At 38.3% G+C, this 26405-nt stretch overlaps 1 protein-coding gene across 1 annotated transcript; it reads right to left on the reverse strand.

Moving 5' to 3' along the window:
- Nucleotides 1-1961: 1961 nt before the first annotated feature.
- LOC125255211 (rho GTPase-activating protein SYDE1) lies at nucleotides 1962-24205 on the reverse strand. Its single transcript, XM_048170249.1, has 8 exons — nucleotides 23949-24205; nucleotides 12097-12882; nucleotides 9831-10709; nucleotides 9036-9265; nucleotides 8773-8899; nucleotides 8485-8654; nucleotides 6350-6632; nucleotides 1962-4106 (listed from the first exon to the last, which is right to left on the reverse strand). Exons 1-8 carry the CDS (start codon nucleotides 24031-24033, stop codon nucleotides 3658-3660), a joined length of 3009 nt encoding a protein of 1002 aa, XP_048026206.1. The 5' UTR covers nucleotides 24034-24205; the 3' UTR covers nucleotides 1962-3657.
- Nucleotides 24206-26405: the final 2200 nt, after the last annotated feature.

Below are 26405 nucleotides of genomic sequence, written 5' to 3' on the forward strand. Positions count from 1 at the left end.
TCTGTATAGAAAATTGACATAAACATATGAGAATCCATCAATATTTATCCAAATGTGCATCCTTTTAAACTAAAAACCTATAGTCAGACTCTTTGCATCACAGAAATACATTATATTTTAAAGAATATAATAGAATACCATTATTTTAAATTGAGCTGAGACATGATTACAAAGGTTTTTTTCACAGCCTACCTGACTGAAAGGCCTCATTATTATGCAGCACCATTAGAGGTTCTTTATGCGATTCTTTTGTCTTCTCAGGTGTAAATGACCCATTATTCATGATGATTCACGCCTCCACACATAATGTTTCTTGACAAAAAGTGTCTTACAAAAACTAAATCAATATATTGTTTTATATGAACAAGTAGGCATTATAATTTTTACATAATTTTGAAGCAAAAACTCTAGTCTACAACCTCCAATACCCAGAAGTCTTGTAAACACAGATTTAATATATATTTTTGGCCTTATTTCAGTGACTTAATTTTTTTGTTTTTTTCAATAACCACGCATAAACGTTATTCCTTCAAAAACACATACATGTACATACATGTTCCTCACATATTATTGTAACCTAGTTTGTGCTGAATACAGTGTAATGACACTTTTGTCATTTATATGTTTATGAACAACTGAAAAAAGCATAAATGTCAGGGCATGTCAAAACTTCTCCAGGCCCCAAATCAGCCTCAGACTCCAGAGGGTTAAAGGATTAGGTTAGCGTTCGGGTTAGTGGAATAAGTTGAGTTGCAAAGTCAGTAGAATGTCGAGCATCAAAATAAATTGTTAGCAGATATTAAGCAGACAGTCTACTAATACTCTAATGACTGCTAGATGACATAACATAGTTGCAAAGTTACTTATAGTCAACTCAACAGAATGTCTAAAATGGACCCTGAAATAAAGTGTTACTAATATTTCTTGTTTTAAGCATAATTTTTTTTAGAAAACAATACTTAATATCTAATGCAATTTTGCATCTCAAGTAAATGCATGTTGATGTAAAGCATGTTAAAGGGTTAGTTCACCCAAAAATGAAAATAATGTCATTAATTACTCACCCTCATGCCGTTCCACACCTGTAAGATCTTTGTTCTCACACAAACTAAGATATTTTTGATGAAATCCGATGGCTCGGTGAGGCCTGCATTAGCCAGCAATGACATTTCCTCTCTCAAGATCCATTAATGTACTAAAAACATATTTAAATCAGTTCATGTGAGTACAGTGGTTCAATATTAATATTATAAAGCCACGAGAATATTTTTGGTGCACCAAAAAAACAAAATAACTTTTTAAAAATATCTAGTGATGGCCGATTTAAAAACTGCTTCGGAGCGTTACAAATCTTTTGTGTCGAATCAATGATTCGGATCATGTATCAAACCGCCAAACTGCTGAAATCACGTGACTTTGGCGCTCCGAACCACTAATTCAAAACAAAAGATTTGTGAAGCTTCATGAAGCAGTGTTTTGAAATCGGCCATCACTAGATATTGTTAAAAAGTCGTTATTTTGGTGCACAAATAAATATTCTCATTACTTTATAATATTAATATTGAACCACTGTACTCACATGAACTGATTTAAATATGTGTTTAGTACATTAATGGATCTTGAGAGAGGAAATGTCATTGCTGGCTATGCAGGCCTCACTGAGCCATCGGATTTCATCAAAAATATCTTAATTTGTGTTCTGAAGATGAACGAAGGTCTTGCAGGTGTGGAACGACATGAGGGTGAGTAATTAATGACATTTTTCATTTTTGGGTGAACTAACCCTTTAAGAATGTTTAGATATTTGTAATAGAAAACAAGACATAAAAATGCAAATGCAGTGAATATTTTTCTCCCTTCCTTCCCCATGGCAGACATCATCATCATCAGCTTGGAACAACATTGTTAATCCCTTTAAAGTGTCATTTAGGATGGTTTAATCCAGAGAAAACACACTCGGATTCATTGTAGAAACGTAACACTGCTTTATTTCTTGAACATAACACTGAATGGTACATTATCCACACACACACACAGTAGATGTGTGTATCGCTGGGCTGTGGCTATGCATGAGCACAGACAGAAGTGCTTAATGTTACAGGTGCAATAATAGAATATAATAATACTGTTTATACAACTAAACAAAATTTGTATTCAAATAAAGCATGTAAAACAGTTTGCATATAGGGAGCCCGTGGGCTCAGTCATGGCCTTTATATTCCATTTGTGGCTTTTAGAATCAAATCACAGTTGAGATTATTTGTACCGCGTGCAGATATGAAGGATAAAGCTGCTCTCAGTAACGGACTGACCTCAGATCAGCTAAAGCACAGCCTATAAAACTATACACAGAAGTGCAATAATCCATCACAACAGTCTTTGGCATGGCATGTCCTGATTCATCGTTTAGCATTTATGTCGTCTAAAAAAACTAAACCTGAATCATTTATTTTGGCATAATAAACTGTGCAAATTCAGTCAAAATTAACACTATATTATATTCGCTTTCCTTTTGCTGATTGTCAAACATAAATTTGGTGTTAAACGAATGTTCTGAGTTCAATACAATTTCATACTGGAGCCATTTGTTAATTACATCAGTTCACATAAACTAATAATTCTAAAGCATGTAAAAAAATATATTTTATTATTTAATGAACCTGAGCTAACAGAGCTGGTGTCCTCCGGGGATAACTAATGCTAAAAATTAATAAATACTGAAACAAATGTATTGCTCATTGCAATTTTAGTGGGACATTATTGTATCGTGTTACAGTTGCATGCCAACTTTGACTCAACCAATGACGTTTGCATCTGTCTGACTGACCAATGAGTGTTTTGACCAAAAGAGTCATTGCTTTTCTGTTTGCGTTACAAATGACATGCTTAACCTTTCACTTTTAATGACAGCATTTATGTCATAACATCAATTAACCGCCATTGCACCAAATATTGATTTTGGCTTCTCGTTCTCAAACTCAAACCAACATTACGTCACAAATGCTGTAAAGTTGTACTGAACCCAGAACGTTCCTTTAATGTGACCTTGAGGGAATGTAATAAATACGTCCACCATTAAGCATTACGCAGGAATAGAAAATAAGGCTGGTCAGAAAAGCTGTTGCCAAAGAGAGTCTGGCAGTGAAACGCGCGTAACGGAATGTCCCGGTGGAAAGAATGATGAAATCTTGGCCCGAACGCTGCTGGTTTCTCACACGGAGACACAAACCAGCCTTCTGGAATAAGAGTCGTACACAGAGCTTTAAATAAAATAAACTTCACACAAACGTAACGCAGACGTACTGCCTGCCGTCATCCTTCAGCATCATTAAGAACTAGTGTTTATATTGCGTTATAATGCATTTACAGCTCGTTATAATAATCGATACGCGTCTCCCCTTCAGAAGAACGATGAATAAAAATAAAAAAATCATAGTTTTTGTGCTTGTTGAATATTACGTTACAGTAGCTGCTATGAAACTGCGTCATACACTAGGATGGGCACAAATACCCCAACAATGAAAATACATTTCTTGCTTGAATTTTCCGGAATACAAGTCGCATTTTTTATCATCTGCGATATTCCTAAGCGACGTCAAGCATGCATTTGTGTTTGTTCTGGAAGACAAGTGCTCAAAATGACCTTGGAGTCCTGGTTCAGAGGCAGATGTTGATTTGTTTGGCTAACTCTCTCTCCAAGTCTGAAATCAGAGTGTCGAAGTCCTTCAGACTCAGTCGGCACGTGAACGGCGCGTCGAAGTCCAGAGCAAAGTCATCCACATACAAACCGTCAGGTGACGCCCACACGTCCCGCTTCTTCTCCATGTCGTCGTCACTCTCGCTGCCCGCCACCTCGTCATAATCTGCCTCGTCGTTCGACAGGAAGTCCCGCCCACAGACGCTCCAGTCACCAGCGTAACGGTTGCAGGGCGGGCTTTCCAGGCGGCCACGCCCCCTACGGGAAACAACCACCACATCCTGAACCGAGGGAAGCTCGACTCGCAGTGGCACGCGCTGAGCTCGCCGCAGTGAGGAACTCTGGGATGCTAGAGACGGGATGACGGGATGTGATTGGTCAGAGTCATCCGTCACTCGTCCTCTGGGTACTGTGAAGAAAAGGACATGAAACAGCGTTATATGCTTGACGTGTGGCAGATGTGCAAGTCAAGTCAGCTTTATTTCTACAGCGCTTTATACAAGACAGATCGATTCAAAATCAGCTTCTGCGTAATAAACAGGAAATTAACAGAATCAATGAGGCAAACTTCAGCAAATATGAGACTAATTCAAATTCTGCCGTAAAGAAGCTCTAAAAAGACAATAGAGTTCAGTTTTGATTCAATTCAGTTCAATGACTGTCGATGTTGCAAAATTTGTCAATTATGAAAATAATCTGATTCATTTACAAAGCAGTTCTACAGAAGACAAGTGTCATTATTCAGTTCAATATAAATTCAGTTCAGCGTTGATTCAATTATGTTCAGTGTTGATTCAATTTAGTTCAATGTTGATTCAATTCAGTTTGTTGGTGATTCAATTCAGTTCAAAATAGATTCAGTTCAGCAATGATTCAATTATGTTCAATGTTGATTCAATTCAGTTCAATGTTGATTCAATTCAGTTCATTGGTGATTCAATTCAGTTCAATATAGATTCAATTCAGCGATGATTCAATTCTGTTCAATGCTGATTCAATTTAGTTCATTGCTGATTCAGTTCAGTTCAATGTTGATTCAATTTAGTTCATTGCTGATTCAGTTCAGTTCAATGTTGATTCAATTCAGTTCATTGGTGATTCAATTCAGTTCAATATAGATTCAGTTCAGCAATGATTCAATTCTGTTTAGTGTTGATTCAATTCAGTTCATTGCTGATTCAGTTTAGTTCAACATTGCTTCAGTTCAGTGATTGTGTCGATGTTGCAAAATGTCAATTATGAAACAAATGTGATCAATTTATTAGTAGTTCTACAGAAGACAATAGTGTCATTCAGTTCAGTTTAATGTTGATTCAGTTCAGTATAGATTCAGTTCAATGTTGATTCAATTCTATTTAGTGTTGATTCAATTCAGTTAATTGCTGATTCAGTTCAATATAGATTTAGTTCAACATTGATTCAGTTGTTCAGTGTTGATTCAGTTCAGTGTTGATTCAATTCAGTTCAACGATAGTGTCAATGTTACAAAATTTGTCAATTATAAAAACTAATTTGAATCAGTTATAAAGCAGTTCTAATTAATTGTTGATTCAATTCATTAATTGCTGATTCAATTCAGTTCAATCATAATTCAGTTTGGTTCATTGTTTATTCAATTCAGTTAATTGCTGATTCAATTCAGTTCAATATAGATTCAGTTCAGCATTGATTCAATTGTTCAGTGTTGATTAAATTCAGTTCAATGTTGATTCAATTCAGTTCAACGATAGTGTCAATGTTAAAAATTTGTCAATTATGAAACGAATTTGAATCAGTTAAAGCAGTTCTAATTCATTTTCGATTCAATTAATTAATTGTTGATTCAATTCAGTTTCAGTCAATTCAATTCAGTATGGTTCATTGTTTATTCAATTCAGTTAATTGTTGATTCAGTTCAGTTCAATGTTGATTTAATTCAGTTCATTGTTGATTCAATTCAATATAGATTTAGTTCAGCATTGATTCAATTCTGTTTAGTGTTGATTCAATTCAGTTAACTGCTGATTCGATTCAGTTCAATGATGATTCAATTCAGTTAAATGTTGATTCAATTCAGTTCACTGTTGATTCAATTCAGTTAATTGCTCATTCAATTCAGTTCATTGTTGGTTCAATTCTGATTAGTGTTGCTTCAAATCAGTTCAATGATAGTGTTGATGTTGCGAAATTTGTCAATTATAAAACTAAATTGAATCACTCTTAAAGCAGTTCTACAGAAGACAATAGTGCGTTCATGCATCAAACTCTAAACATGTGGCACATATTTATACTGATGTGGCATGCAAATCGCCAACAGCTGTCACAGGTTACTGAAATTCCTCCTGCATGTTGCACATGTGCTGCGTCATGAGAACATGCTTCAGCTACCACACGCAAGTCAAGGGTCGTAACATGATGCTCAAAAATGACCTTTCGAGACGCAGCCGACGATTATCAGATTATATGCATGACATTTCATTGCATGAGCGGTGTTGGAATGATAATCAAAACCAGAGGACATTCAGAGAAAAAAGCATGGATAAAATCTCCCACACATGACTGTGTTTTTCATGTGGAAAATTATTTTTTGCAGTGAAAGAAGAAATAAGTCAAACAGGTTCGAAATGACATTTAAGAGAGTAATTGATCATTTTTTGGGACATACAAACTCACCAGGCCAGAGCTGCAGGAGGTAGTGCAAAGCCTCTATGTGTCGTTTAAAGTCCACGGCGCTGGCGATCTCTTCACTGTGTGCAAAGCTACGCCCTCCTCGACCGGCCCCGGACCCCATCAGGGCCCCTGAGCCGGGTGCCGTCAGCCCGGCCTGCCAAGACTCCTGGGTGGGCGTCAGGAGGACCGGCCCAAAGCATACAGCCAGGTTCTGGCACGTCATTCGGTTGCTGTCGCTGTAAGATGCCACCAGACTCAGATGATCCAGCAAGAAGGACAAAGTTGCCTTTAGAAGACACACAAAATCAAACAGGAAGTTCTAAAGTTACTTCTGTGAGATATTCAACAAGACAGGATTTGATTTTATGCATCAAGGGATTTTCCTTTAGAATAACGTGCATTGATGAATCGTTCGCAATGGGGGCTATATGTAGAATTCTAAAAGCCTTGTTATTATCAACACCGGTGGCCGTAAAGTGAACTGCAGCCAGCGACTTATTGCTCGAGCTCGCACTCGTGCACATATAATGTACTTGATTCAATGCCTGATATACTTACGCCAAAGTTCTTGTTCATTCTTTGCTTAGAAGTAATAAGTAATTAGAAATACCTTAATTTGCTGCAAAATACTGTTAATGAACTTCTCTACGCCGTCTACTCTGCTGAGAGCGATGGTTAGATGAATATGTATATATGTTCTCTGCGCTTTCCTCTCAATGACTAAAACACACAATAAAAATGGCTCTTTTGGAATTATCCTGAACATTGTATAAGCATTTGTTTCATGTGTCATTGAACAGAAGCACGTAAAGATCATTTATTATAGCTTGTCAAATTTGCCTCTATTTGGGTGTGAGCAAAAACACACCGTTTTTGTGTGTGTCCCTTTAAATGCAAATGAGCTGCTGCTCCCTGCCCCTTTCCAGAAGAGGGCGGAGCTTTAACAGCTCAACAACAACAAAGCTGGAGAATCTCACGCAGCCAAAATGAGGATTTTGTTCAGCCTTACATTGTTCAAACCGGAGTCGACACTGATGGAGAGACTCAGGAAGAAGTTACAACTTTTAGACGTTTCTGAATGGTTAGTGGATAAATTGATGTAGTTGCTGTGGAGTTGATTCAACTCATCCACTAGCATGTGCCGTCATGTTCATCTTTTGTGTTGAATTGACCCTCGTTTGTGAAGCAGTCCGGCGTAAAATGACGGCATGTCAACAACACTCTACTACAACAACTCTTCCTCTTCTCTAAAGCAGCTCAACATGGCCCCGCCCCCTTTGTTGTGTACTCTCTGTAAATTTTGGGGTTTGTGATGTCACCAACCCAGGAAGAAGCTCATTGTAGTCCCTACCAGCCATTTTTTGTAGTCCTTAAAAAGTGATTTCTGTAAAAGAAAATATCTCCCTTTGCATTGAACTTTGAGCATCGTAACTTTGCAGATGTTGTTTATGATCAAACAGCAACGTTACACACTAACTAAAGTTAAAAAAGTGAAATCATAATCAACCACCCCTTTAATATATGAAAATTCTCACATATAATCCCTTTAAGAAAGCAAATCAAGCCCATTTTGATTTCAAGGATGCTCAAACATGATAAATTTATGCACACTCCTAAAAGTGACCCATGCATTGCTAAATGAAGAACAAGAGATGAGAAAAGAAAGAGTATAAATGTATGAGAGCAGGAGGGGTGGAAGGTTCTCATTCCCAATTAGTTTGTTTTGGACAATGCTGGAAACCCTCAGGCCGCTGGTTCTGTTGCTCACAAGAGACAAACAAAACCATGTACAGCGGCACAGAGCCAGACACACACACACACACACACACACACACACACTCCCTCTCGCACAAATACTTCAGGGCTCTTACATAAAATCACATCCTCTCTTCCTCAGGAAGAAGCTCAGACTCACGTCTGGCAAAAGCACGGACAGCCATGCATATAAGAAAACACAATGAAATAGTGATAAACCACTTAAGAAATAAATGACAAAAAATCTAAATGTTTGCATTTCTTATTAGATTTGTTTGCTCAGAGTAACCCAAAACTTTTGAATGATAGTGCAAACAGAACTTTCATGTCATGCATACATCTTAAAGCTTCGCAGACACTCAGACTCAGACTGGAGTAATTACCCTCTCTGGTTCAGGAAGACACTGCAGCAGTGCCACGGTGTTTTGTGATCGCTGAGCGTCGCTGTCGTTTCTACAGGCCGGTCGAACTATCATGGCCTCTAATACCACTTCATACAGGGTCCTCGTGATGAGAGGAGACGGCAGCTCACGCAGGTAGTCCTTCAGAATGCCTGACCATAAAATTAAAAAACAATCCAGATTTTCATCTACAAAAATCCATACATTCAAACCAATACCTTGAAGTACTAAGTAAAAAGCATGCTACATGAATATATCAGGTTGACTGACCGGTAATGACGTTGACGTCAGGATAGAGCTCGTCGTTTAAGGTAACTGCTGCACTGTCCTTCTCAAACGCATCGCGCAATTCCTTCTTCACTGCTGCGGAACCACAAAGACGATATAATCCCACCACCTACAGACACACAGAAACACATTCAGTCTCTTGGATCAGACATTAATCACTAGGACAGCAGTCTATGTGGGCCAAACTGAGGATCATTTATCATTGCTTTGAGACTCAGAGACAACACTGTCTGAGTTAGTCTCACCCTCAATCCTCTCCTCTCGATCTCAGAAACACACTTCTGAATGATCAGAGGCACTTTGAGTGCGGACGTCTCCTTCTCCACCAGGTGGCGCAGCTCCACCCCGAACACCGTAGGGGGAGGCAGGTCACTGAGGCGGGGGAACGGGGTCACAAACTGCTCCAAAAGGGTCAACTTCACATACAGCAAACCACGAGGCTCCAGACGAACACACAACTGCTGACTGCGAGAAGCTGCAGGATAGAGAGAAAGAGAAAAGATAAACAGATAAGAAGCTCAGTGCAAGATCAAAGCCAATGAATGGTACGGCTGGGTGGTATGGTTGTGTATATACACAGTGCTAGGGTAAAATTTGTAATAACGGTAGATATATTTGCTATAATTTCTTCCGTATTATGGCTTATGGCTTGCAATGTGATGAGTTACTACAGAATTGAACTGATACTTGCGATCTTAAAGGGATAGGTCACCCAAAAATGAAAATTCCATCATCATTTAATCACCCGTATGTTGTTCCAAACCCATAAGACTTTCGTTCATCTTCGAAACACAAATGAAGATACTTTATGAAATTGAGAGAATTTCTGTTCCTCCACTGAAAGTCTGTTCACCCAAAACTCTGATAAACAGTTTTAAATGATTGTAAATAAATGAAAATGAAAATCGTATGGTTTTGGAACAACATGAGTAAGTGAAGACAGAACTTACATTTTTGTTTCAAAAATGGCTCATCCAATCAGAATTTAGAGAACTATCAATTTTGTGACTTGATTTGCAAATGAGGAGTTGTTCTCTTACCCTTGAAGAGGGGTGGTATAGCCACAGCACCCAGACAGCACACCCGGTTACGCGCGGGAGCGGCAGGTGCAGAAGACCCGTTGTTTGCGCTGGGTGTCGTTGGCGTCAAGATGACCAGTTTGAGCAGCCGTGCCCTCTCGAGCTCCAGGTTAAAGGTGTGGTTTAGTGGGAGACACGCCCCTCGACAGGTGAGCAGGGACGTTCGTGCCCGGGTCACCCCGTCCACTTGAATGGCACAGAAGACTTCTTTAGTAGCGTCGTTCCGAGGGGGTCGCAGTAGCTCTTCGACTCCCAGCAGATGCACCGTGAGCAGCCCTGAAAGTCTCTGAGGGCAGCGAGGCTGATCCGTCAGCGAGTACAAGCGGAATGACTCTGCGTCTGCCACAGCGAGTGAATCCTGTGGTCCACGGTGTGGTGGTGGTGTAGGCAACCCTTTCGACACCTGACCCTTCGGCAGGAGTTCAGGTGAGTCTCCGTCGCTAAGATACCCTCCTTTACTAGCAGAGCGTGTTCGAGAGGATCGACGTCTTGGCCTTGCAGGTGCACTGGAGTCCAGGTGATACTTGCTGATGATGTTGGATGATTCTTTGCGTGCATTTGGTGGTGAAGCCTCATCTGACACTCCCGGGGCACTGCTGGCATTTCCTTGGCCCTGTCCATGACGCTGATTACGGGACGAGCGCAGACTAAGCTTACGCCTTAGTTCTGGGAGTTTCCGCATCTTCATAGAGAGCCGCCGAACCGTTCCTGGAGACTTGATCTTGTCGATCACACTGCTGCCATTGCCACCCTCTCCTGGGCTTCTCTTTGGTGCCCCCGAACTGTCAGAGTTCACACCACTAGAAGAGCTAATACAGTCCGACTGTAGTATAACCAGATCTGAACCCAAAGAAACACACTGTTAGAGACTTACAGGGAATTACAACTTTTAAGATGGTCCTAAACCCTGACAGGCAAGCAGAAGTTGTACTAGTCAGTTTCAAAACATAGTGAGATGCCTTGATGTTTACTACCTACAAAGGCAGCCCACTGGGCAACAAAAACCAGGAACCTTATGAACCATGGGAGTTCAATCCTGCTCCTGGAAGGCCACCTTGCTGCTGTTTGGCTCCAATACACCTGCCTGAAGTTTCTAGTCATCCTGAAGACCTTGATTAGCTGGTCCAGGTGTTTTTAATTAGGGCTAGTGCTAAACTCGGCTGGAAGGTTGCCCATCATAAACTGATTTGGAATGCTCTGCATGGATGAGCAACTCTGGCCCTTGAGATCCACCTTCCTGTAGACTTCAGCCCAAACACTTATCAAACACTCCAGAACATGCTAATTAAGGTCTTCAAGATTACTAGAAAGCTGCAGACAGGTGAGTTTGATCAGTGTTGGAACTGAACTCTGCAGGACAGTAGGCCTCGAGGGCCAGAATTGTGCCAATTCCTGCTCTACGTAGGCATTAAACAGTGGTTTACGTGGAGTGCTCCAGAGACTCCACCCGCAATAAATTCCAACAGAGTTGGGCATTAGTATGTCACTAGGCTAAAGACGTGATACTGGTTCATGACTTCACACTTACAAATAATAAAACGTATGCGTATTTGGCGTGCCGTCCGAGGGGTGGGCTCCGAGCTCAGAATTTTGGCCTGAACCCAGGTTCTCTGGTTAGAATAGTAACCAGGTGAGTGTGAGGAGACAGGGTAGTGGAAGGATGCAGAAAACTGTTGAAAAACGTAGGCGAGTCGGCTATGTATATATAGGCCTCATCTCTTGCTAATTGGTTAGGCAATTTGAACGTATTCCTCCCGAACTCAACATCATTTAAAATAAAAATACACACAAATATTGGGTAAAGCAGTCAGTTTTTAATTATATTGAACTATTTGTGATGCAGCATATTTTGGGATTGCCTTCTCCACAATTGTTGCTGACTTAGAATTTGGCCAAAAGAAGGATCTTAAAAGGCAGCCCAATTATAATTAAACTGCCTACTTTTTGGAAGGACCTCTGGAGCACACATATGATGCCTTAAAATGCTATCTAGGTAGGCAGCTCACTAAGTTTTAGAAAAGAACTTATAATTACATGTAATGTGGTTGCTTTCCATCCCATTTTTTTGAACGCCAAGCACAATCAGCAAAACATAAGACAGCATTTCTGTCTACTTACTATAAATATAATTTCAAAACAGTACTTCTCATTTTAAGACCAGATTTATGTGCTGGCAATGCAGCTTAGTTTGTGACAAACTCTTACATAATGGAAAATCTGACCATACCCGAACTATCCGCCCTGATGACGTCGACTTCAGTTTGAATGTCTCTCATTTGATGGACGCCGGTGAGGGTCAAACCCCCTGATCGTTTCTGGTCTCTTTTCTCCTTCGCCAAACCCTCATTTTCTCTCTTTCTCCACGGGTCTCCGTATTTTTCCTGAACTGCTTCTCCGCTGGCCCTCAAGTCGTCCTCTTCAGGAATGGGGTTGTACCAAATGTTTCCATCTCCATCTGGGCCCTGTCGCCACTCTGTGATTCTGGTTGGATTCTGGGCTTCATCGGATGCCTGGGGCTTTCCTGTGGACAAAACCCAGGCTCGACTGCTTCTGTCCAGGTGCTGGAGGTAGGCACCTTGCCCAGAGATCTTTGCGGAGCTGGAAGAGACACACACATCCATATAGGTTGCAGATGGAGGGGTCAACTCTGGTAAACCGGCGTCAACTGAGTTGCACTGTGTCCTGGAATATCCAAACTCCAATTCAAGGTCATTCCGATTTCTCTTTAAACCATCCTCACTCAAAGTCCGTTGGCTCCAAGCCTGTTTTGAGACCTCAGCCTTTCCAGAGCTCAAATCCCAGTCCTGTGGCCCGTAGACCAGACTAGGACACAGATCTGTGCTGGCAGGGTCTCTGCACGTGGAGGGAAGTTTGGCCCAGTTCTGTTTTTTGGAGACGGTGATCTGGGATCGTCTGGTACATTCCTCCGCGGTGGAGCTTTCTGTCTCAGCGTGGCCTGAGGTGGATGCAGTTGATGGAGAACTTTGGAAAAGGTCCACCTTTTCTGTCACATCTAAAGCAGAGGAAAGAAACCAGCAATCATTACCATAGCAGGAGTATTTGACCTTATTTGGTGTTGAAATATTTGTCTGGATTAGAGTGACTAACATGAAGAATGGATCACTGGAGACTTGCAACATTCAGAAACAGCAAATACCACAAGTAAAAGTGAAACTGGGGGCTATTAACCTTTACAGGGTTTGATTCCTCCCTAAAACAACATTTCTGAGATGAGTTTACAGTGACGTACACGGACTAAGAGTAGAGAAGAGAGAGGGCGACTGGAAAGAATTAAAAAAAGACCAAAAACAGACATCAAGAGGAGGGGTGAAGATATTTACCATCTCCTTTCCCCTCGCTCCCTCTCCCTCCCATCTGGCACATCTGGAAGTTTCTCCAAACGCCCTCCTCCCGTTTTCCCCTCTCTCTCCGTCTGTTCTTTCCCCTCTTGAAATTATGAACGTGGCTTGTGACACACAGTTAGCCAAATATCTTATCCAGTTCCAGAAGCCATGAATAACTCCTGTGTGTGTGCTCTGCACATTATCTCTCTTGGCTTGCATGACTCTGGAAGTGCTGAATAAAAACATCTCTGTCGATCGAATCTTTAGTCAGCACTGCTCATGAGTGTGTCAAAACCATTGCTAGTTTACAAGGCCAAAACAACACTCCACAACCAAATGCCTGAACCACTAATGTTGCTTAAACACTGCACAAAGATCTGATGAAAAGTTTGACAGATAGATATGTGCAAGTCTATTTTAAGCGTGCAGAAAGAGCCAGATCAGTTGGGAACACAGCAAATTGGATTTCCGAGCACTGAACTGAACCCTCTCATCTGAAAATTTCTTTGGTCATTTGATGCCTACACCAGAGAAAAAGTTCAAATTCAATTTTTGTATGAAGTGTGACTTTTGCAGACCAATGCATTTGAAGTGTTCTCTGACATATAGCTTTCAATTAACGGTATTCAACTCCCACCCTACTTTTCTTTCTCAATCAATATCCTGATTCACTCTGAAATATGTCACATTACAGAAGCCAAATTGACTTTCAGATGAAAACAGAAAAACACAGACCCCTTTATGCTTCCCTGAGCAGGAAGTGTTACAGTACGTTAAGTGGGCCAGCAGATGACTTCCTGTTTTGCCAAAGCAGCCAAGAAAAAGAGAGAGAGAGAATCAGAAAGCAACAAGCTAGAGCTACACAAGACGTCAGACATATCGCAGACAAAAATGCACAGAAAGACTGAGGGAAGGCGCAGTAGAGATTCATTTGATTTACATTTAAAGGGGTGGTTGATCATGATTTCACTTTTTTAACTTTAGTTAGTGTGTAAAGTTGCTGTTTGAGCATAAACAACATCTGCAAAGTTACGAAGTTCAATGCAAAAGGAGATATTTTCTTTTAAAGAATTTGCTGTTTAAGGACTACAACAAATGACTACAATGAGCTTCCTGGGTTAGTGACATGACCCTAACTCTAAAATTTGCATAAACCCCGCCCCCGAGAATACACAACAAAGGGGGCGGGGCCATGTTGGGCTGCTTTAGAGAAGAGGAAGAGTTGTTGTAGTAGAGTGTTGTTGACATGCCGTCATTTTATGCCGGACTGCTTCACAAACGAGGGTCAATTCAACACAAAAGATGAACATGACGGCACATGCTAGTGGATGAGTTGAATCAACTCCACAGCAACTACATCAATTTATCCACTAACCATTCAGAAACGTCTAAAAGTTGTAACTTCTTCCTGAGTCTCTCCATCAGTGTCGACTCCGGTTTGAACAATGTAAGGCTGAACACCGTCGCCATTTTGGCTGCGTGAGATTCTCCAGCTTTGTTGTTGTTGAGCTGTTAAAGCTCCGCCCTCTTCTGGAAAGGGGGCGGGAGCAGCAGCTCATTTGCATTTAAAGGGACAAGCATTAAAACGGCATGTTTTTGCTCACACCCAAATAGGGGCAAATTTGACAAGCTATAATAAATGATCTGTGGGGGATTTTGAGCTGAAACTTCACAGACTCATTCTGGGGACACCAGAGACTTATAGTACATCTTGTGAAAGCAGCATTATAGGTGCATTCCCTGGGAATCGAACCCATGACTTTGGCATTACGAGCACCATGCTCTACTGTTTGTGCTACAGGAAAGCATATAGTCAAAGATGCAAAAATTAGGATGAAGAATAAAGGTACAAAAAAAGAGACAACAAGATGCACACAGAAGTACAGAAAGCCAAAACAGGGAGCGATTTCACTGAGAAACACACAGCTGTTGGGCCACTGAGAGGATTTCAATGAGCGGTCTGTGTTGAGGGCTTTCCTTCACAGCTGGACACACACACTTAACCCTATTCACTATTCATTACAACACCCCAAAATACACACGCTCACACAAAGCACACTCTCACGGGCGGCACGCTGGACTCACCCTTCACCTCTGACGCTACCAGTCTGTGTGTGTATGTGTTTATGAAGCCTTTTCTGGGTTTAAACAGCACATTGATAAACTGCTCTGTCTCTATTTAGTTTGTTACGATTGTAAATAGCCACACGCACCCAACCCAAGACAGACAAACCTTCACACATAGAACTTCAGTATATCGAGTAGGTCGATTAATCATTCAGCAGATATGTCCATTTTTACATCACCAATAATTGGAGAAGTAACAGAAGTGTTAGTTTCGTTGGTCAGTTGAGAACCAAAATACATATAAAGAACATCAGTGTGCCATTTTTTAGGGTTTCAGATTTTGGTGTCTTCTCAGCTTGCATCAAACACAGATCAAATTTACCTCTAATGCATGACAGATTCACGCAGTCAACGAGTTTGTTGAAACATAAAATGTGATGAATAATCCAAACTGAAAAGGTTTGTTTGCATGCTTGTTTATTTAGCATGTTTGGCAGTGTGAAGTAATTAGTGGAAATGTTTGCTGAGAATATTCACGGCGTAACAGTTAAAGAGTTTTTCCCAGAATGCCGATCCCTCCCCCATTCAGTCGCCCACATCTCTGAAGCATAATTTGAGACATCCTGTCGCTGTACTGCTCTCTTCTGCCCCGAAAACACAAGCCAAACTATTAATAATTGCATCAGGAAAGACTAAAAACATGGAAGCAGAGCTTCAGTTTCAGAACATTTATATCTCAAGGCATTAAGAGTTGTTTCCTCTAATAGAGCAGCAATAATAAAGCCAAAATAAATATGCATGATCATCAAACTAAGCATGCTTTTTGAGAGTGAGTACAGGCCCAATCCAGAGGGAAATACAATACTTTCAAGCCTCAGATCCCCCGTGTAGATGTTTCCTCTGAGAGCTCCAACCATCGGATCAGATCTGAGGAAAGTCTCTCACGTCCTCAGTCGTTAGATTGAGAGGAAACTCGCTTCTAAACATCTGCAGTCAATGTTCTCTGTAATTTTTCTTGTCTAACGGTCAGATCCTTCGACTTGAGCAGAAACACTAGACCAGTGAGAGTTCAAGAAAAAACAAACGGTATGTTTCATCTGAAGGCCTCAGTGTGAACTTGAACAATCTGTGCTGTTCTAGGATGAGCTCCTTATCTTAACAATTAATCAGCGCTGCATATTCCTGCACATGATTTATCACTGCTTCAGTTTCACACAGAAAAGCAATGGACACGCGGCTGGACTCCCACTGAAACACGGTCCATTCATTTAGCTCTGATGCCGAAAATACCATTTTCCACACATTTTTGAGTCCGTGTTGAGTTTGTCCATCACAAGTGATGCAGAGGGAACATTTTGTGCAATGCTCTATTTTTCAGATTGGAAGTGGGTCTCATCTCTGTTTAGATCAGGATTATAGAATTAAACATCGGCCCAGACGCCACATGACAGATACGTCTCAGAACAGCATTATCAGTTTATTAGTATGACCAGACGCTGACAGCTGCATTTCTGCTTACATATTTTCACAGAGCGCCTCAAACCGCACATTACATTCTACTTCTGTTTGGAAGCAGGCCCACAAAATCAGTATGCTTTCCCATAAGACCAAACTACATTTTTTTTTTTTGTTTTTGGAACACCGTAAGTATATGCTGTAAGCAACATAGTTAAAGGGGTCATGAACTTTTCCTTGAGCTTTTGATATATAAGAGTTCATCGTACTATAAGAATATCCTGTAAGTTTCAGAACTGAAAACTTCCTTGTTAGTCCAATAAAAGCTTTTATTGACACCAGATCCAGAGAATGACTGATCCTGGAATGTGTCTATAGATAGGTGAAACTCCGCCTCCGCAGAAGAAATCAACGCCTACTTCATCATTGCATCATTAGCCCTGCCCACTGGTGTGTCAGTGAGATGAGGAGGAGAGAAGAGCGATACAGGACTAAAATAACATTACCTTTCAAAGGATCCTAATGCAGGAATATGATTATTTATTTTCAACAATGTGAATGTCTCCGTTTGAGCTTTATTGATTTGTATTTGGTACATTTCACTGTGGATTCTTTGATAAATCAATCGCATTTTGGTGCAAACAGACTTTTATCATTGATATGGACTCGACAGTAATGCAACAACATGTCAGTAACTGTGTTCATTCTAATGCCTGATCTGATATTAATGATTCATGTACAGTCAGATGATCAGTAAATCAAACCAGTGACTAAACATTCAACTTCACCTTGTTTCTCTTAGTAGGATGAAAATAATCTTATTTAAATGGTGATTCAATTATATAAAGAATGCGATCAAAGAACGCTCCCTTTACAATCACTGGAGCTGTCAATCAAACAGAGCGAGTTTATCAGTGACTGAGTTCTGGACTCGCGCCAAAACTCACATTTTATTCAATGAATCTCTAGTTATCGCATTTGCACTGTTAGTTATGATGAAAGCATTCGTTAGTGTGCAGAAATTGAGTTGCAATGACGAGATCACTGCTTTCATGAGCTCAACAACACGTCTGTGATCGACTACAATGTTCATCACTGCAACCTTTCATGCCACGATCTCAATATAATGCCATAGATCTAAATGTAATGCAACACTTTTCATGATTAGTTAACCTTGAGAGCTGTAATAGTAAAAACGTGCTAAAAGTTTTTGAGAGAGTAATACTGAGCTATTTCATATGCAAACATGTCAGCCAATCACAGCAGTGGGCGTTTACACTGAAGTCTCACAGAGACACGCCCCTTAAAACAGAGCGTTCAAATCAGAGGCTAAAATCAGGGCAGGAAAAATGCCTTTTACTTCTAAATTATGACAATTTTGGATATAAAAAGCATACTAACATTATTAGTACACCCCAGGAAACATTATAAAACAATGCAGTTCATGACCCCTTTAAAGTAAATACAATTAATGAAATGAATACATGTACAAAAAGTATTTAAAAAAAAAAAAAAAAATATATATATATATATATATATATATATATATATATGTGTGTATATATTAAAAATTTCATAAAAATATGTATATATTTTGATGTATAAATAAATAAACAGACTAACAAATAAATAAATAAATATATATTAAATACCATGGTATAAACTATGGTATTGTCACAGTACTTTATTAAAAGCTCTGACAGCTGACCAACTGCTGTTCTCTGATCAAGCTGTGAATCTGCGCTTCCAGGAAGAACATCAGGAAAAGGAAGTCGTTAAAATAGAATTAACAACATAAATATTTTTGCTTTGAGAAACAGACAGCAAACCTGGACGAATCCTGCTGAAGCTACGCAGATGTTGACAAAACTCTTTATTTATAGTTATCTGCAGCTCTATTATTTTCAGCATTAGTGATGTTTAAGTATCACATATCAAGCATCCATCACTGTCACTCATGGAGGTTGGTGATTTGTATTAAACGACATTATGTAACTCATCCCACATGTTTGTCAAAGCCTGTAAGCTTACAGATAATGAACGAATAAATGAAATACTGAGTCACGATGATGATAGAGATCTGGTTTTGACTGGAGTTTGCACTTAAATCCTTTTGTATAAACAGTCAAGATCCTGAGCCATTAGACGGCCACTAGAGAAAGAAATGATGAAGCAAAAAGACATATGAAGTGCGCATGTTTACATTCTAATGTGGAGCAGCGAGAACATGCCGTACTTCTCTGATGAACCAACGTTCCTTAAGATGTCAGAATCGGTGTTGTTATCGTTAACTAAAGGCTGGAATACACGACACGACCCTAAATCTGAACATCAATTCTGTAAAATCAACTTTCGGCAACTGTAGCGTTGACTCGTCCAGACTGCTGTCTGCAGAAATACTAAAAATGACTAAAACGGAACAAAAATTAATTAAAGCTAAATAGAAATATTAACGAATAAACTGAACATATAGGGATGCACAGTTTATCGGCCACCATATCGGTATCTGCCGATAAATGCTAATTTTTAATGTTATAGTTATCGATTTGATAAGAAAATTTAGCTGATATATTAAAGACGATGTAATTTTCTTCAGCTAAGACACTTCAGATTCACACTGTTCACCATGATGGTTTTGAATCACTTCGAAAAGGAAAATACAGTTAAGTGCAACATGTGCAGCACAAATCCGTCATATAAGATACATAAAATTATAATAAGAACATGACTAGCAGAATGTTGAGAATACTTTGTGCAGCCGTGTTTTAGCGCGTTGAATCAGACTCAAAGTAAATCAATATATCGCTATCAGCCAATATATCGGTTATCGGCTTTCAAATATAAAGAATTATCCGTTATCGCTATCAGCCAATATATCGGTTATCGGCTTTCAAATATAAAGAATTATCGGTTATCGCTATCGGCCAATATATCGATTATCGGCTTTTAAATATAAAGAATTATCCGTTATCGCTATCAGCCAATATATCGGTTATCGGCTTTCAAATATAAAGAATTATCCGTTATCGCTATCAGCCAATATATCGGTTATCGGCTTTCAAATATAAAGAATTATCGGTTATCGCTATCGGCCAATATATCGATTATCGGCTTTTAAATATAAAGAATTATCGGTTATCGCTATCGGCCAATATATCGGTTATTGGCTTTCAAATATAAAGAATTATCGGTTATCGCTATCGGCCAATATATCGGTTATCGGCTTTCAAATATAAAGAATTATCGGTTATCGCTATCTGCCAATATATCGATTATCGGCTTTCAAATATAAAGAATTATCGGTTATCGCTATCAGCCAATATATCGGTTATCCGCTTTCAAATATAAAGAATTATCCGTTATCGCTATCGGCCAATATATCGGTTATCGGCTTTCAAATATAAAGAATTATCGGTTATCGCTATCGGCCAATATATCGATTATCGGCTTTTAAATATAAAGAATTATCCGTTATCGCTATCGGCCAATATATCGGTTATTGGCTTTCAAATATAAAGAATTATTGGTTATCGCTATCTGCCAATATATCGGTTATCCGCTTTCAAATATAAAGAATTATCGGTTATCGCTATCTGCCAATATATCGATTATCGGCTTTCAAATATAAAGAATTATCGGTTATCGCTATCTGCCAATATATCGGTTATCCGCTTTCAAATATAAAGAATTATCGGTTATCGCTATCGGCCAATATATCGGTTATCCGCTTTCAAATATAAAGAATTATCGGTTATCGCTATCGGCCAATATATCGGTTATCCGCTTTCAAATATAAAGAATTATTGGTTATCGCTATCTGCCAATATATCGGTTATCCGCTTTCAAATATAAAGAATTATCGGTTATCGCTATCGGCCAATATATCGGTTATCCGCTTTCAAATATAAAGAATTATTGGTTATCGCTATCGGCCAATATATCGGTTATCCGCTTTCAAATATAAAGAATTATCGGTTATCGCTATCGGCCAATATATCGGTTATCCGCTTTCAAATATAAAGAATTATCGGTTATCGCTATCTGCCAATATATCGATTATCGGCTTTCAAATATAAAGAATTATCGGTTATCGCTATCTGCCAATATATCGGTTATCCGCTTTCAAATATAAAGAATTATCGGTTATCGCTATCGGCCAATATATCGGTTATCCGCTTTCAAATATAAAGAATTATCGGTTATCGCTATCGGCCAATATATCGGTTATCCGCTTTCAAATATAAAGAATTATCGGTTATCGCTATCTGCCAATATATCGGTTATCCGCTTTCAAATATAAAGAATTATTGGTTATCGCTATCTGCCAATATATCGGTTATCCGCTTTCAAATATAAAGAATTATCGGTTATCGCTATCGGCCAATATATCGGTTATCCGCTTTCAAATATAAAGAATTATCGGTTATCGCTATCAGCCAAAATGTGTATATCGGTGCATCCCTAACTGAAACTATTCAAATTGTTTTCACTAATTGAAATAAAGCATAAGAAATTATATAACATGTTAAATGTTTAAAAAAAAAAGTTTAGAAATGTTACCTTGACAGCTTAATGAAATAATACAAAAAAAATTTACTAAAACTAAAAATAAATAAAAGCTAAAAATAGATATTTTTAAAAAAACTAAAACTAATAAAATACCAAAACCACATGATAAAATTACTAAAACTACAATTAAAATGAAAACTGAAAATATAAAAAAAAGATTTTAATAAATATTACAAGATTATATAAATGATACTAAAATAACAATAATAATTGCATGAGCCATACGGACTACTGGAAGAAAGAGAGAAAGAAAGTCATATGAGTTTGGAACATGATGATGGCAAATAAATATGAACACGCATTCACAGAAGGCAATTCAATTCTTGGGAAACTGCAGATCTTTTTGCGAAGTGCTGCGGGCACAAACCCTGTGTGACAATGAGTCAAAGATCAAGAAAAACAGACACACATCCAGCAGAAAGAGTTTTCTGTTTTGGACTCTCATGTGCTTCACAGATGCACAGTGATGAAGCAGTCTATTGACCCTCACTGATTAACACACACACACACACACAGCATCAGGTTCCTCCAAGGCTGAACTCTTCCTCTGGGAAGCAGCGATACGCTCTCAACAGCCGTGAAGTTGCAGCTGGGATCAGTATTCCCAAGCGCAGAGTTCACATTCCTTCTCTCTCTCCGACTCTTATTCTCACATACTTTCAGCGTCGCTGTTTTTCTCACTCATTCCTAATGGATAACTATATTCTTCTAAGGCAGAATCATATGCATCCTTTGTGGATGATGCAATCCCAGAATGCATTCCAACATGTATGCATTTGGCAGATTCAAAACAAATAATGCAAAACAGTAATGTCGGATATCCGATATTATCGGCCAAAATTAAAAAAAATTATGCCGATAAGATGATGTGTTGGTAAGGAGACCTGAATGAAAGTTTTTGCTCAAAACTAACTGAAATGAAAAATAACTTGTTCATAATCCATGCACAGGGGAGACTTGGTGTTGTTTCCAAGCAAAGCAAAAAAAGATATGCATATCGGTATCAACATCAGCCAAAATATCGGCAAAATCCACCTTTATCTAATATTGCACTTTTTTTTTGCATGTAATATGGCATTTTTTGAGCTTTCATTTCAGTTAAGATGCTGCCTTAGAAGGGAGCTGCCTATGTAGACAGTAACACGTGTCTACATCTTGTTCTCTGAATCTTATCAATATTTCTCGGTCTCATTCCTCACATAGTGACACACTGACTGTAGATCAGCATGATGACAACACACAGCCTGAGAGCAACTGCCACTGTTTACACACACTCTCTCGCACACACACACACAAGCCAGCCAGCAAACTGCTTTCCCTATTTTAGACATAACAGGCAGGGAAAGAGAATGAGAGAGAGAGACAGAAAGACTTCTGAGATTATCTCATGAACTCAAACACTGAATTATCGTCATCCTACAGAGCGCAGTACACGATGGGAACGTGATGTACAGTAAGAAAACACATGAAAACAATCAAACTAACTGAAAACCAGAGCTGTGCGTACGAGCCACGAGTCAATCAATCATCACAGTCACTTTCAGTTTGAATGTAATGTTTGTTCAGGTCAAGAAATTAATACACAAAAGATTCTTTCTGTGTGTGTTTAGAAATGTCATTCAGGTTCAAGTGAAAGTCATAATGTTTATAGCAGACTAGACTCTTAAAAATAAAAGGGTTTTTTCGCAGCAGCGCCGCAGAAGAACCTTTCAGTTCTAAAAACGACCTTATTTCTTAATGTAAAGAACCTTTGAATAATCTTTTTCCACTATAAAGAACTTTACTTTAAGAGTGCATATTCATATTTCCTCCAGAGGAGGATCAGTGACGTTGTGCATCTCCACAGAAAGCGAGCGACGTCAGGCTCCTCGACGCATTATGTAACGAGCTCACAATGGTGTTCTGGAGATCCAGCAGCATTAGTCAGCCGCTGTCCATCGACATCACCTCATCACATGAGAGAGAAGCTTTAACGCTCCTTACAGCAGAGCACAGAGCTCTCTTTGTTGGATATACTGTAAAACACCAGCGTTTCTCCAAAAGAAACAAATCAATTACACTAACAGTCAAAGGTTTGGACACACTGTTGCTCATGAGCTTCAAAACTTTCCATCTAAAGGGGAAAAAAAGTTCTGTAGACAAATATAAATTGTGGCTATTCATTTTGACATACAATTAGTGCATTTAGAAAACTTATATATATAAAATGGATGAATTGGAGCAGATCATGCATATTTAAAATCACCTGATGAATGTGAGCTGTAAATAATTTATCACACATCTATGATAAATATATCGGTTTTCACAACTAATTCTATTGTGGAACAAAATGAGTGCATGTGTCTAAACTCTGGTAGATAGATTTAGATATAAGAAAAAAGTAGCCTATAGATTATAATAAGAGGCTAAACATATATAAAGTATCCTATAGATGGGCAGAGATGTTTTTAAACTAACAAACTGTTTAAAACTGAACGCAGCAAATGAATTTTTCTTTTAGTTATTTCACCTCTAATCTGTTCTTCAGCATTTTAGTTTTAGAATAATAGCAGGATTATTATTTTGCATTTTTATCAAGGCTTCATCTGCACTGTAATAATAACAGAAGCATATTTAAACAGGTTTCTGTGGTTTGTTCTCTCACCGGTGAGTTTGGGGTCCGTCTTGCGGCGGAATCTCTCTTTCGCCCGGAGTTTGGAGAAGGTTCGTCTGAGCAGCGGCTCGGCCATCACTGGAGCTCCGCGGAGCCGCTCATGCAACACTCCTGCGGGACTGAAGCTCCGAGAAACACACGGAAAAGCGGAGAGACTGAGCTGAAGTGCGGAGCTCCGCGACTCTCGCGCTCATGATGCCAAACACAGGAAACACATTCCAAACATTCCACTGCTGAGAGACTTTCACGCGCACTGCGACGCATCATGGGAAATGTAGTTCACAGTCTACTGTTAGCATACAGATAGATAGATAGAAAAAAAGAATGATAGATAGAAAGAACAATAGATAGAAGGTTAGAAAGAAAGAAAGAACGATAGAAAGAAAGAGAAAGAAAGAACGATAGAAAGAAAGAAAACGATAGAAAGAATGATAGATAGATAGAAGGTTAGAAAGAAAGAACAATACATAGAAAGAAAAGACGGAACGATAGAAAGAAAGAACAATAGAAAGAAAACGATAGAAAGAATGATAAAAGGTTAGAAAGAAAGAAAGAAAGAACAATACATAGATAGAAAGAAAAAGAACGATAGAAAGAAGGTTAGAAAGAAAGAACGATAGATAGAAAGAAAGAAATAGAAAGAACGACAGATAGATAGAAAGAAAAGAAAGAACGATAGATAGAAAAAAAGAATGATAGAAAGAACAATACATACAACAATAGAAAGAATGGTAGATAGAAGATTAGAAAGAAAGAACGATAGATAGAACGATAGAAAGAAAGATAGAAGGTTAGAAAGAACAATAGATAAAAAGAAAGAATGATGATAGAAAGAACGATAGAAGGTTAGAAAGAAAGAACGATAGATAGAAAGAAAGAAATAGAAAGAACGATAGAACGATAGATAGATAGATAGATAGATAGATAGATAGAAAAAAGTATGATAGAAAGAACAATAGAAAGAAAGAACGATAGAAACAATGATAGATAGAAGGTTAGAAAGAAAGAGAAAGAATGATAGAGATAGAAAAAAGAACGATAGATAGAAAGAAAAGAAAGAACGATAGATAGATAGAAAAAAGAATGATAGAAAGAACAATACATAGAAAGAACAATAGAAAGAATGATAGATAGAAGATTAGAAAGAAAGAACAATAGATAGAACGATAGAAAGAAAGAACAATAGAAAGAAAGATAGAAGGTTAGAAAGAACAATAGATAAAAAGAAAGAATGATGATAGAAAGAACGATAGAAGGTTAGAAAGAAAGAACGATAGATAGAAAGAACGATAGAAGGTTAGAAAGAAAGAACGATAGATAGAAAGAACAATAGATAGAAAGAAAAGAAAGAATGATAGATAGAAAGAAAGAAATAGAAAGAACGATAGATAGAAAGAAAAGAAAGAACGATAGATAGATAGATAGAAAAAAGTATGATAGAAGGAACAATAGAAAGAAAGAACGATAGAAACAATGATAGATAGAAGGTTAGAAAGAATGATAGATAGATAGAACGATAGAAAGAAAGAGAAAGAATGATAGAGATAGAAAAAAGAACGATAGATAGAAAGAAAGAAAGAAAGAACAATACATACTGTAGATAGAAAGAACAATAGATAAAAAGAAAGAATGATGATAGATAGAAAGAACGATAGATAGAAAGAATGATAGATAGAAGGTTAGAAAGAAAGAAAAATAGATGATAGAAAGAAAAGAAGGAACAATAGATAGATAGAACGATAGATAGAAAGAACAATAGATAGATAGAACGATAGATAGAAAGAAAAAGAACGATAGAAAGAAAGAATGATAGATAGGTAGAATGATAGATAGAAAGAAAGAAAAAGAAAGAATAGATAGAAAGAAAGAAGAACGATGGATAGATAGATAGAAGAAAGAACGATAGATAGATGGAACATTAGAAAGAAAGAAAGAATTATAGAAAGAAAGAGAAATAATAGATAGAAAGAATAAAGAATGATGGATAGATAGATAGATAGATAGATAGATAGATAGATAGATAGATAGATAGATAGATAGATAGATAGAAAAAACTATAGAAAGAACAATAGATAGTCAGAAAGATAGAAAGAAAGAACGATAGACAGATAGAAAAGAAAAAATAGAAAGAACGATAGATAGATAGATAGATAGATAGATAGACTTTGTAAGATATTTTAGTGTTAATAATGGTCAAACAGTCTGTTATTTATACCAAAATAAATAAACAAATAAAGATAATATTGATTGATTGATTGTTTTGCTCAGAATCTGTCGTCATTATTATCCTGTGACTCACATCACAGCAGCGCCATCTGCCGGTAGAGTTTATATCAAACTAAACAAACGCGTAAAAACACTGAAACATAAACTTTCATTAGTCATGAAGATGAACATTCGAGACTGTGTTGCATGTAGTTTTCAGTAAATGAATATGATCAGTGTTCA

Source organism: Megalobrama amblycephala, linkage group LG20 (genome assembly GCF_018812025.1).
Source record: "Megalobrama amblycephala isolate DHTTF-2021 linkage group LG20, ASM1881202v1, whole genome shotgun sequence".
In the NCBI taxonomy this organism is placed as follows: Eukaryota; Metazoa; Chordata; class Actinopteri; order Cypriniformes; family Xenocyprididae; genus Megalobrama; species Megalobrama amblycephala.

Coding starts and splice junctions, on each gene's coding strand:
- LOC125255211 (XM_048170249.1), bottom strand. CDS start 24,033: ATGGCCGAGCCGCTGCTCAGACGAACCTTCTCCAAACTCCGGGCGAAA. Junction 12,883..23,948: donor GACGGACCCCAAACTCACCG/GTGAGAGAACAA, acceptor CCTCTGCTTTAG/ATGTGACAGAAAAGGTGGAC. Junction 8,655..8,772: donor TGACGTCAACGTCATTACCG/GTCAGTCAACCT, acceptor TTTTATGGTCAG/GCATTCTGAAGGACTACCTG.